Source organism: Capricornis sumatraensis, chromosome 1 (assembly GCF_032405125.1).
Source record: "Capricornis sumatraensis isolate serow.1 chromosome 1, serow.2, whole genome shotgun sequence".
NCBI classification, from domain to species: domain Eukaryota; kingdom Metazoa; phylum Chordata; class Mammalia; order Artiodactyla; family Bovidae; genus Capricornis; species Capricornis sumatraensis.
The window spans coordinates 263,375,052-263,388,904 of NC_091069.1; the positions used below are offsets into that span (position 1 = coordinate 263,375,052).

General features: G+C 42.9%; 1 protein-coding gene across 1 annotated transcript; it reads right to left on the minus strand.

The window, feature by feature from the left end:
• Nucleotides 1–546: 546 nt before the first annotated feature.
• LOC138073029 (zinc finger protein 596-like) lies at nucleotides 547–13,303 on the minus strand. Its single transcript, XM_068964435.1, is given in 9 exon segments — nucleotides 547–576; nucleotides 579–1,754; nucleotides 2,226–2,317; nucleotides 3,092–3,187; nucleotides 4,370–4,496; nucleotides 6,508–6,590; nucleotides 8,325–8,500; nucleotides 10,423–10,507; nucleotides 13,120–13,303. Coding segments are annotated over 6 exon segments (1,533 nt in total). The 5' UTR covers nucleotides 6,520–6,590; nucleotides 8,325–8,500; nucleotides 10,423–10,507; nucleotides 13,120–13,303.
• Between the last annotated feature and the right edge of the window lie 550 nt (nucleotides 13,304–13,853).

A 13,853-nucleotide genomic window follows, 5' to 3' on the forward strand; every position in this document is an offset into this window, starting at 1 on the left:
CATCACTAGGGGGGCAGCCCTTTTGTCATCACATGAATTAGTGTGTGTCAGGCATTCCAGAAGGGGACACTCCAAATGCCTTCCATCTTTTTCATGTCCTAGTTTGTTTCCACTAGCAGTTACCTGACACTGAATCTTCAGATGCGTGCCAAGAGTGGTGCTACGGTAAACAAGCGCACAGTGGTTACAGGTCTAGTTTCTCTCCTCTGTGGTTTACTTATTTGAAGGATAACTTATAACCGAAGGTATTTCTACACTAATTACAGGTATACTACTGGAATTTCTCTGAAATGTGATTCATCTGTTTCACAGTCACAGCTGAGGATGAAGATCCCTCCACATTCATTCCATTCAGTTTGTTCTCCCGAGTCCACTGCTAAAGGCTGTGTTACACAGGTGACATGCACATGGATTCTGTCTACTGTGAATTAACTTTAATTAATAAGGATGCATAAAGACTCTTATACATTGAAAATAAACACAGTATTTCTTCATTGTGTGAGTCCTCAAGAGTGTTTATACGCTGAAGGTATGGGTGGTGAATCTTCATTTATTACCTTTACAGCATGAGTTCTCTCGTGTTGTCTGAGGTTAAAATATTTACTGAAGGCTTTTCCACATAGGTAACATTTATATGGTTTCTCTCCAGTGTGAATTCTCTTATGCAATCTAAAGTTATAACTCCTATTGAAGGCTTTACCACATATATTGCATTCATATGGTTTCTCACCCGTGTGAGTTCTTTCATGTCGTCTAAGGACAGAGGAGTGATTGAAGGTTTTCCCACATAGGTGACATTCATATGGTTTCTCTCCAGTGTGAGTTCTTTCATGCCGCTTAAGGACAGAAGAATCAGTGAAGGCTTTCCAACACAGGTGACATTCATATGGCTTCTCTCCAGTGTGAGTCCTCTCATGTCGTCTAAGGACAGAAGACTCAGTGAAGGCTTTTCCACACAGATGGCATTCATACGGCTTCTCTCCAGTGTGAGTCCTCTCATGTTTTCTAAGGTGAGAACAGTGAGTGAAGGCCTTCCCACACAGGTGACACCCATATGGCTTCTCTCCATTGTGAGTCCTCTCATGTTGTCTAAGGTAAGAAGCTTTACTGAAAGTCTTCCCACACAGGTGGCATCCATATGGTTTCTCCCCAAAGTGAGTTCTCTCGTGTTGTCTAAGGTCAGAACAATGAACAAAGGCTTTCCCACACAGATGACATTCATTTGGTTTCTCTCTGGTGTGAATCACCTCATGTCGCCTAAGATTATAACTTTTACTGAAGGCTTTGCCACACAGATGACATCCATATAATTTCTCTCCAGTGTGAATTCTTTCATGTTTTCTAAGGTCAGAACAATGAGTGAAGGATTTTCCACAAAGATGACATCTATGTGGTTTCACTCCAGTGTGAATCATCTCATGTCGTCTAAGGTTAGAACTTTTACCGAAGGCTTTCCTACATACATGACATTCAAATGTTTTCTCTCCAGTCTGAGTATTATTGTGTTGTCTATGGGCAGAACCTTGAATAAAGGTAATCCGTCTTTGATGACATTCATATGATTTACTTCTAGAACGAATCTGCTTCTGTATATTAAAGGATGGCAAGTAACTGACGGCTTTTCCAACATCTTGGCTAATAAAGGGTTTCTTTCCCACTTGAGGTATTACATACTGAGTCAATGGTAAGATTTCAGTAAATTTTTCTCTGAAATTGTTGCATTCCAAAGGATCCTCTTGAGTGTGAGACCTCTGCTTTTTGAAATGAAATGAGAGATTGTTACAAGTTTGCCAAAGTTATTCATTCCTTCCTTTCTCTACATATAAATTCTAGGGTAATCATTCAGTGATGGACTCCAGTTAAAATTGCTTCTATATTTTTAATATTTAATAAACATGAGGTATTACTCTCTTGCAAGCATAGATTTACCTTTTGTAATATCCCAACCGCAGAGATACCTATTTAATTTTAAAGACATTATTATGTTTCAGTGTTTAGGAATATAACCCATAATTACATAACTATCTGTTTATAAGACTATAAACTGTTTATAGTTCTGACTATCGGTTAATCTTCTCTTCCTTAAAACCAGACTAACTAAAACTTTCTCCTATGGAAGTCCATGATCCCAACTTTAGTTAAATCAGGTACGTATGCCAAATTTCCAATTTATTTAAGTCCCAGGTCTTCATCTGGAGGAACATGTTTATGCTTGTGAAGCTTACCACTGCACGATGTAGAGGGGCGTCCTTCTTGCAGGTATGCTGCATAGATAACATTTTCTGTTTTTTCAAATCATCTTCTCTATCTGAAATGACTAGAAAAAAATAAATTACTATAATGGTGGTATCAGTGGAAGTAAAATGTTGAAGTGACTCAATGCTCATTTGTGTCTGTTTCAAATACTGACACAGATGGGAAAGAATGTCAAATTAGGGAATACTCTAAACAGAGAAGAAACAGATAACTGTCATTCTCAGGACTGAATTATGAGGAAGATAAAATGAATATGGCAAGTTGGGGAAGAAAAGAGAAGATCCTATTCATAGAACAGGACCATGAAAAGGGATGTTTTGTGAATGTTTATTAATTCCAGTGGGTACACAAATTTCACCTTGTGTAAAGCCAAGGACAATGGCAGAAAGCCTTGTGAATAGAAAACTGATGCCTTCAACATATGATAACATCTGAAAAATGTTTCCCCATGACACTGTCTAAATTTTAAAAACAGCCTACAATGCAGGAGACCCCAGTTCGATCCCTGCGTCAGAAAGATCCCCTGAAGAAGGGATAGGCTACCCAACAGTTTTCTTGGGCTTCCCTGGTGGCTCAGACAGTAAAGAATTCACCTGCAATGTGGAAGACTTGGGTTCGATCCCTGGGTTGGGAAGATTCCCTGGAGAAGGGATCGGCTACCCACTTCAGTATTCTTGCCTGGAGAATTCCATGGACAGAGGAGCTTGGCAGGCTACAATCCATGGGGCCACCAAGAGTCAGACATGACTGAGCAACTTTCACTTGATTCCTTAGGGCCTGTTCACTCACTGACCAGGCTCCTCCTCCTATTGAAGTACAGGTTCTTGGAGCTCACCTGGACTCTGACTTTGTAGGAAGCCTAACCCTTCTCTTGAAAGTTGCTCTCCTTGCTCCAAATGGGAAATCACATCTGATTTGTAAAGCTGATTACCTGTTGGTAGGAGAAAGATATGCGGATTTTGAGTTCCACGCTCATAACAGTGCATGATCACAGAGCAGACTAGTGAGGAAGAACACAATAACCTCTAAAGGTCGCAACAGAGAAGAGTATGTTGAAAACAACATGCACAGGCTTTGACTAGCAAAATGATGACTCTTCAACTTGTTCCCAAAGACATTAAGGACCTATCACTGCTAATGCCCATGCCCAAGTTCAAAGACAGATTATGGAATCTTCAATATTTTCATTTCACAGTGCTTTAATACTATATCCCCAAAGAATCCAATACATACAACTTCCACCAGAAAAATCTAAGTTCTATGTGGAAAACAATATATCTATTATTTTTAACACTGTGATCTGATCAAACCACAGTCCTTGCTGTAAAATAAATTTTAAGAAATCAACACATTTGTTTACCCATACAAAAATAGTGAGTTCCCACCACTGCCTGAGCATCAGACTGAGTAGCAACAAAGACCCAAAGTTGTGTAAGGAAGGTTACAGTGTAGTGGGATCGACAAACTATATCTAAGTAGTGACATGAGTGAAAGTCACTCAGTCATGCGGAGAAGGCACTGGCACCCCACGCCAGTACTCTTGCCTGGAAAATCCCATGGATGGAGAAGCTTGGTAGGCTGCAGTTCATGGGTTTGCTAAGAGTCGGACACGACTGAGCGACTTCACTTTTTCACTTTCATGCATTGGAAAAGGAAATGGCAACCCACTCCAGTGTTCTTGGATGGAGAATCCCAGGGATGGGGGAGCCTGGTGGGCTGCAGTCTATGGGGTTGCATAGAGTCAGACACGTCTGAAGCGACTTAGCAGCAGCAGCAGCAGCACTCAGTCATGTCTGACTCTTTGTGACCCCATGGACTATACAGTCCATGGAATTTTCCAGGCTAATACTGGAGTGGGTAGCCTTTCCCTTCTCCAGGGATCTTCCCAACTCAGGGATCAAACCCAGGTCTCCTGCATTGCAGGTGGATTCTTTACCAGGGGAGCCACCGGGGAAGCCCCCCAAAACATAAGAACTAAAGAAAATTTTGATAAGGTAGTTGTGAGAGTTATGGTGAAGAGTCAAAGCAGAATCTGGAGTGAGAAATGGGAAAGTTTTCCTCCACCCTTGCTGACTGAGCACATACACACATCATTAAAGAGTAGCTGGCTAACCAACTGAGGCCAGATGACTGATGTTCTCCAGCATCACATCTCTGAACAGCTTTCTCTGGGAGGTGTCCAGGAGCGCCCACTCTTCCTGGGTGAAGTCCACAGCTACATCTTCGAAGGTCACTGATTCCTAAAACATCACAGACATCGTTTTAGACACGGCCATCTCTGCCAGGGGAGGACAGTACAGGTATAAGGCACTACGGAAATGGCAGCTGAGTGTACAGAATCTCAAACAGTATTTTGGGTCCAATCAAATCATTCTCATTGTTGACACGAACCTCTGACTTTCAGACAAACCTGCGAAGACCACACACTCTGAATACAGAAAACTTCATAAAAAGACAATGCAAGGTATGGTGTAACAAACTGTGGAGATTTCCCAATAGATTTGTAATTACAACTTCCAAATCATGATTATAAAATTTCCACTTGAAAACTGAACAGTCTTCAATTCAATTTCAAGTAAATCTAAGACTCATCACAAGGGATGACATATCCATGATATGCCCCTTTTAAAACACGACCGTGGTTAGATTATTCCTCTACATGGCCTCAGTTTCTTCATCAGTGAAATGGTTTTTAATAACCTGTCATCAGTTCTGAAAGATCTAATGACTTAATGTGTGAAGTGCTAACTATCTAGCAGCCATTTCTTAAATATAACTTTTAGGTTTATTATTCAAGAAATGGCAGAGAATACTGAAGCAACATCCAGAATTCTGCCTAACTGACTAGCATTCATACAGGTCTTGGGATCAGCAGGTACAACCTTTCATCTTACAAAGCTGAGGTGTTTGCTATTAAAGGTAAATGAGTCAGCAGCTCACACCACAGGTCTGAGACTTCTGCACAGAAGGACAGTCTTATCCTGACCCCTCCTATATCTGAGGTCTCCCTTTCTCAATGATCCCGGGACCTCCAAATATCAGTCATTATTGTCCCTTTTGTTTCTTTGTCTTGTCTTTCTACTCAAGTACATCCGAAGCCATCTGACTGCTCTGGCCTCTTCCATTCATGGAAAACTTCCTCAGGGCTTAAAGTAGTACTCTCCTTCCTATACTCTTTCTTCTGAATCACAGCTCAAATTAAGAAAGCACTGCTCCTTATATACTGTTTCCAGTTATGAAATGTGAAAAAGCAGAAATTACAAAGAGGGAAAAATTTATGACTTGGGACATTGGTAATAATGAAAATTTAGTTTTCTTTTTTAGAAGATTTTGAAAAGCACAAATATATTTTATCAAAATTTTAAGAAGTTTAAATTTGAAAAAAATGTAAGTTAATGACTCCTCATTGCCTTCTCCTGCATAATCCTTTGTTTTCTCTCAGCACTAGCCAGCACTCCCTTAGCACCTGTGACACTGGGCTTCCCGATGCCGTCTGCGAGCATCTGCCCTCCCGTGGGTGTGCTGCGATGTTTTCCTCCTTACTCACCTCCACTGCCTGTATTCACCTCAATCCTGAGCCCATCACAGTCACTAAAATGGTTACAATAACAATCTTTTTTTTTTTGCCAAGTGGGCCGGGAGATGGTGATGAACAGGGAGGCCTGGCGTGCTGCGTTTCATGGGGTCACAAAGAGTCGGACACGACTGAGCGACTGAACTGAACTGAACTGGGCCATGGGCTGCATAAAGAAAAGAAAACCTCTCATCTCTTCTTGAATACATGGCATTAATAAAGACTGGAATATCTTACTATAATGTTGGGAAGGAATGACCATTTGATGAGTCCTTGACCCAACATGACCATTCCAGAATTCTGGGGAACTTAACGAAGCTCAGATCCTTGAACAACCTCTCAAGTGCACTTAGAACATGTGTGCCGGTAGAAGAACTATGTCCATACACTGGCAATAGGGCTTCCCAGAAGGCTCAGTGGTGAAGAATCCATTTGCTGATGTGGGAGACTCGGGGTGGACCCGAGTCAGGAGGATCCCCTGGAGAAGGAAATGGCAACCCACTCCAGAATTCTTGCCTGGGAAATCCCATGGACAGAGGAGCTTGGTGGGCTACAGCCCATGGGGTTCCAAAGAGCCGGACAAAACTGAGCATATACCCCACCACCAGCACTGGCAATAGAGATTAGAAAGCAATTTCTACTGCTAATTTCAGCAGAAAGAGTAATTTCCTACCCACCTGAGATTCCATTGTAACTAGTTCAGCTGCCAACTGTCTTCTGGGTTTTCACTTACACACAGTCCAAGCAACAGGAAGCAGAGCTGAGGAAGAAGAAAAAAGTCATGAGACTCTTAGCTGTCTGCAATCTCCACATTCACTTGTCATGAAGCCCCAACCCTTCACCTGGAAGTAGCTCCCAGGACAACCAAAAGAAACATGCAGTGTGCTCCACGAGAAATATGGGTAGAGCTCTCCTAGGATCAAAAGTAAGAAGGCATGGCTATCGTTCTTAGTAAAGAAGGCATAAAAGTGAACGTCACTCAGTCGTGTCCGACTCTTTGTGACTCCATGGACTATACAGTCTACGGAATTCTCCAGGCTAGAATACTGGAGTGGGTACCCTAGCCCTTCTCCAGCAGATCTCCCTGACCCAGGAATCAAACCAGTCTCCTGCACACCAGGTGGATTCTTTACCAATTGAGCTATCAGGGAAGCCCAAAGAAGGTATAAACATCTTCAGTTTAGAGTAGAATGTGGACACCACTGAGTTTGGTATGCTAATTCACTCATGAAGTGTGTGAAGTGTCCAGTTCCCTTCTAATTCCAAATCACAGGGATCAATGACTCATGCCACGTGTGTCTCCACCTTGAGTAACAACCATGAACTTCTCAGGTTTAATTATTCTTACTTTGTGCACTAGCAGTTTCTCCAGCTCCATTCCAGCCCTCTAGTACCTTGAAACATCCCTGCTTTTCTCAGCCCCTCATACACTCATCTGGAATCACTCTGTCTCTTCCAAGAATTTCCAGCAACACTAAGTTTTAGATTTCTTCTGCACTTAGTTGTGAACTAAGAGAATTAAGAATATATTTTGACAGGGTTAATTATTTTAGGTACTTATTTCATTTGGAGGAATCAATGGCACCTACTTGCAATGTGTGTGCACACTCAGTCACGTCCGGCTCTTTGTGACTCCATGATCTGAAGCCTGCCAGGCTCCTCTGTCCATAGGATTCTCCAGGCAAGAATATTGGAGTGGGTTACCACTTCCTTATCCAAGGGACCTCCCTGACCCAGGGATTGAACCCAAATCTGTTGTGTCTTCTGCCTTGGCAGGCGGTTCTTTACTGCTGCGCCACATGGGAAGTCAAGCTCTTTTGGGGAACATACTTTCCCTAACTTTCTCTAACATCTTAGTCTACAGTCTTCAAAGTAATCTTGTCACTCTAACTCCATATCACTTACCAAGGACTTCTCACACGATACTGCTGGAAGATCTCAAGACTCCACCCTACCTCTTTCACCTTTTTCTATTTATGTGCGTTGCCAGTGTATGCCCACATATTTACACAGTTGCTTTAATTTCTTCCATTATTTTTTCTAAATTGAAAGTGATAAAACTCATGTTTGAATTCCATTTCTGAGCTTGCCTCTTTTTTCCCCCCAAACTAACATATACTAGAAATGAAACACATCTCAGTACATCATCTCCCACTCTCCCCAAATATTACTCTTTACCTAGTCTCTAACCTTTTCAATGTCTCCACCAGACATCCACGGGTTAACATTTTAGATGCTCTCGCAGAACACCTCAAATACAGTTCAGCACTGCTATTACTTCTACACTGTTCACTAGCATCCTTCATTTCCACTCAAATACATAAACACAACTTGCTACCCCATACTTATTTCCTTCAATCTGTTTGAGTGTCAGGTCCTCAGAAATCCCTTCATTGAATTCCTACCAAAATGAATACTTCACTTTTGAAGAACACGGTCTCCAGTACTCACCAGAACCAAATAGATGGAAAACCCAGTAAAGCCAAATACTCACTGAGGACACTGCCACAACATTCCAGAGTTCAGAGCATCTTTCTCTTTCCATAAAATGCATCATTTTGATGACTTCTCTTTTAATGCTGTTGATAATCTTATCAGTGTTTTAATCCAAAGGACAGTATCTGACTAAGTGGGTCCCAATCAAGATAAAATCAGGAAATTAGGCAGACCCTGTAGATGAAATTAAGGACAACAAATTGTATTCTTTAGTTCTTGCGTCCTCTAAAAGTCTCAAAAGCAAACTTCATGCCTTTTCTCAGACTTCAGTGTTTTATGATTTTGGTTGTTCTGGGCAGCACTGAGAATCTGCAGCAAATGAATCCTTCCTCCTCTTTAGTTTTATTTGTAAGAGGATCTGTAATCTAACAACAATATTCACAGACTGTGGACAGAAGAGTGGTGACTCTACATAAGTGTAAATATTTATGCTGAGTAAATATCTATCCAAAGAGAATATCTTTTGTTGTCACTACCAAGCAAGAAAAAGCTCATCCAGTGTACATCTCTTTAAGTCAGATCTAGTTGTTATCCTAATAACTGAAAAACTCTGCAATCCACAAAATTTAAGGATTTCCAGAATAAATGATTAGTTTCAGGACTGATTTTTATTGTACACAGAATTTGTCTAACTTTTTAAATTGTAAAATAAAACATACACATAACATTTATCATCTTAGCCATTTTTAAGTGTATAGTTCAGTGGTGTGAAATACATTCATAGTGTGGAACCATCTTCAATACTCTCCATCTTGTAAAACTGAAACTCTGCACCCACTAAACCACCACTCCCCATTCCCCTCTCCCCCAATGCCTGGAACCACCATTCTACTTTCCGTCTCTAAATAGGACTTTGTTTTTTTTGGCTGTGCCAAAATAGAAGAAGTATCCTAGAAATCAGTGCAGGTGCTTGAGTCAGAACCCAGAAAAGAGAGAAAAAAAGATGAAATTCAAAAATGGTATCAAAGAGCTGAAACTGTAATGATTTTTGGAAGATACGATTTCAAACAAAAAAATATATATAAGAATCCATTTTAACTATCATACCTAATAATACTTTTTAAAGTAGACAAATCCAACCTTAATGTACTGAAATCAATGTTTCCTATTTAGTAACATAGTTTAAAATCTAAGTAAACACATGAAAGCCAGTTTCTATGTATAACAGCAAAATATTATGACTCTAACTTCAGATAAATTTGCAAACCCATGCAAAGAAATTTTAAAACGTTTTAAGGACATAAATGTGACATGAACAAAGTCTGCCAAACCAAATTCTTAGACTAGAGGAATGGTGACAAAAAAATCTGTGACTACAGAAATGTGGTGCAACTCAAATTTAAAAGTCATATGCAGAATCTGAAAAATAATGTGAATATGTATGTACAACTGAACCAATTTGCTGTACATCTAAAACAAAATTGTAAATCAAGTATACCCCCCAAAAATCATATGTAATATTTCACATAAAAAATGAGGAATATCCAAACAGTTGATTTTTGTCTCAGTTTTGATTTGGGATGAGGATATAGCCAAAATAACTGAAAAGAAAAAAAAAAAACCCTGGAGATCAGTCAAATTACATCTGAACCTATATTATTTGAAACTTTAAAACAGTTCAAATTAAATACTTGAAATGAACAATATTAAACAATATATTAGGACTAAATGAACATAATATTTTATACTATGAAACAGGTGACACCTTACAAAGGGAAAAAAAAGCAAAGGCCATGATTTGGTTTCACTGCATCAACATTATCAAAGTGTCTGTGTGTATGTAACTAAACCATAAATTAGAAAAATAAGTAGGAAAATTCATTCTATGTATACATGTGTATAAAGAATAACCTTTACTCAGTCCCTTAAATAATTAGTAAAATGGAAGTTAGGAACAAAGAGTTGTTATTTTATCCAAATCTACAATTATATACACATATTTAAAATGAATCCTGGTTAAGGTATGAGGGGACAAACAGATGAGGATTTCTTGGCAACTGTGTACTGTGTGTAGGGAGCATGGTGACAAAACCTATTACAAAATGAAATGTAATGAGCCAACCATCTCTTGGCTCAGCAACGCAACTCCAACTTACCCAAAGAGGAGAAACACTCGGTATCTGCAGACGAGTCAATTCTTTACAAATCCATGAGCACCAACATCTCCCTGGGACAGGTGTGCTGTGAACAATATTAAAATCCTCTTACTGTCACACATTTTGGGTTGGTTCTGTTTTTAAACAATTACAGAATAAAATATACTGCATGACGTGGATGGAATGCCACCGTGATTTGTCATGGCTAAGTCTCTAATTACAGGCCAAATAAAAAGATTTATGTTGTTAAGCTTCAGCTACATTGTACAACCAGGCAGAACACTTTTCCCCTCTCCGCAATTTTCTTTCGTCTCGGTCTACATCGCCTCCTGTGCCTGTGCAGTCCCCACTGGTGATCTTATTGACCGCATGGTGTCCAGGTCCTGTCTCTAGTCAATGTCTGGGCGTGCAGCATCGCTCATGATGACCCCCAAATGGAACCATGTCCCAAGTCCCATGTCACTGGCTGACAGTGAGATGGAATTGGTCTGGGGATAGGAGAGGCCATAGATGAGTGAGGAAACATCTTAGGCAGGACATCTGAGACTCAGATTTTAGCATGTCCTAAGAACAGCATTACAGGAAAGAGGGCAGATCAATCAACAGATACTATGAGCTTTCCCAGATAAAGCTCTGCTCCTGACCCCTCATCTTCTCCCTACTCTGGGTGTCTTGCTCAGGCCAGAAGTCACTCCTTAGTGCTGGGAATGTGCCATTCATGTCTTCAAATAATGTCTCCCCTTTCTGGCCACAACCACACATGTAGGGGAGAAATTCAACATTTGGAAAAAATGGTCCTCTGCGTCTGCTGAACTATTAGGGAACAGGGCCAATAAACTCCTACATGGGCATCAACAGCTAAGTTTCTCTGCCCCTCTATGCTGTAAAGCCCACACATCACACAGCAGATATGGGAAGGCAAGTTGGTACAACCCTCCTTTTCAAGCCAATCCTTGTGTCTTCCAGCACCTGCTGAGCACAGCATCACCAGGTAAGGATGGGAAGAGGTCTCCTCCTCTCCTGTTGCTGAGCTTCCTAGGCTCTTTTTCACTCTCTAACATCCAAAGTACATCATCCTTTCTCCTCCAAGTTCTCTTTCCTGAACCAAGTGCCACCTCCTCCTTGGAGAAATACCTCTGTTCTGTGCTTAATTTAAAAATCTTGATCTTTCCCTACCAGTTGCCTTTTGACTATGCAAGAATGTGTCCTGGGGCACGTGGAAAGACACATGAACAGGAAAGAGGAACCATTACTGGCCTCACAGGCATGGGGTGGTCCAGGATCATTCTCACTCCTGCCCCTAAAGATTCCAGATCTCACTTCATTTTCCTGAGCAAGTGCAAGTTATCTTTCATGGCTGTAATCATCTTGATTAAAACCATTTAATTTCTATTTTCCACAACAGATATAAAAATTTACAATTCTATGAATACATAAAAAGTATAACGTTAAGAACACTTTTAAATAATGGCATTGGGAAACACAAACATTCAGGTATGGAAATAGCTCTGAGTAAAGTACTCATCATGAACAAATGAGATCTGTGAGAATAAGTTCTAGAATCATCCAGCCTATTGTTCAATATTTGCAAAACAAACAAAAAAATAAAGGAAATTTGAAGGGAGCATATACTTAGTTGAAAACTGTAGCTCACAGACCAATACATTAAAAACTCACATACAGAAGAAAGAATGCTGTTGAACACTGGACCACTTGTTTAAACTACCTGGTACTGACTTTTAAGACAAAAAACAGTAATATCCCTACCAACTGCACACCGAAATAGTGTACAAATTATTTACTAAGCACCAGAGAATACTTTTAGTACACAATAATGACAAGAAAAGGACCGAGGTCTCATGATCTGAATCTGACACAATACACTTAATTTGGAAAATTTTAGAGGATGAGATGGTTGGATGGCATCACCGACTCAATGGACGTGAGTTTGTGTAAACTCGGGGAGTTGGTGATGGACAGGGAGGCCTGGCGTGCTGCGATTCATGGGGTCGCAGAGTCGGAGACGACTTAGCAACTGAACTGAACTGAACTGAATGAATTTGGAATCTATCCTTCTCTCCCCAACTGCTACTGCTGGTGAAAGTCCCCTCCTCCATTCTGTCCTTGGCCATCTCCGTATTAATCTCCTTTTTGTCTGTTTTCATGTACCATAATGCCTCTTACGGCTTCCCTGGTGGCTTAGCTGGTAAAGAATCTGCTTGCAATGTGGGAGACCTGGGTTTGATCCCTGGGTTAGGAAGATCCCCTGGAGAAGGGAAAGGTGACCCACTCCAGTACTCTGGCCTGGAGAATCCCATGGATTGTAGTCCATGGGGTCGCAAAGAGTCGGACACGACTGAGCGACTTTCACACCTCACACACGATGCTTCTTATTCAGTCACTTTCCTTTTTTTACCGGTGTTTTGTCTCTCCAGTCCCACCGCACCCACCTCCCTCCCTCCTCTGTCTCACTTTTCAAGTCCTCACTCTCCTTTACGCCTTCCGTCTCCCGGTTCAGTCTCGGCCTGCCCGCCTCACTCGACACCCACGGAACGGAGCAAAGGTGCTCTGCCCGGGAGGACACTGTCCCATGAGGGAGCGGTACCCGCGCCGGCGGAGGGTAGGGCTTGGGACAGAAGACCACGGGGCGTCACTGGGCAGGGCCCAGGCCCTCCCCCAGGGGCTCAGGGGCCTTACTGAGGCGGTGACCGCGGAGGGGCGCCAGCGGCGGGGCCGGGCCGCTTCCGGAGAAGACGCGGGTCTGCGGATTCCCGGAGCCGCGGGAGGGCGCGGAGTCCCGGGCGGCTCCGAGAGGCACGGAGGGCGAGAGCGCACGTTGCGAGCGGGGACCTGACACAGCGCGGGTCGGGGCGGGACCCCGTGAAGAGACCGAAGGCCGGAAGGTCGGATCGGGACGGCCTCGGATCCGGAAACGGATGCGACTCGAACCCGGCCGCGGAGCTCCCGGCAGCATCGCGAGGCTCAGGGCGCCCCGGGCCAGCGGCGCGAGAGCGGGTCTGTGACGTCGGCAGGGACTCGGGCCCCGGCGTGAAGGAAGGGGCAGGGCGGGGCCGAGGAGCGCGAGAAGCGCCCAGGACCGCACTCACCCGGGGGGCCGGGCGCTCCCGACACCCGCTTCCGGGTCCGCGGGCACTTCTGTCAGGGAAGCGGGGCCGTAGGGGCAGGTGGGGCCGGGGTGGGGCGGAGCCTCGGAAGGCCTCGCCCAGGGTGGGCGTGTCCTGAGCGCGGAGGGCGGCTGGAGCGGCTGGAGCGGCTGGAGCGGCGTGGGGCGTGTCCTCCCGGTGCACGTTGTGGGCGCGGCCGGAGCCCCCCCCCCCCGCCCTTCGCCGATTCATGGCTGCAATCACCATCTGCAGTGATTTTGGAGCCCCCGAAAATAAAGTATGACACTGTTTCTACTGTTTCCCCAT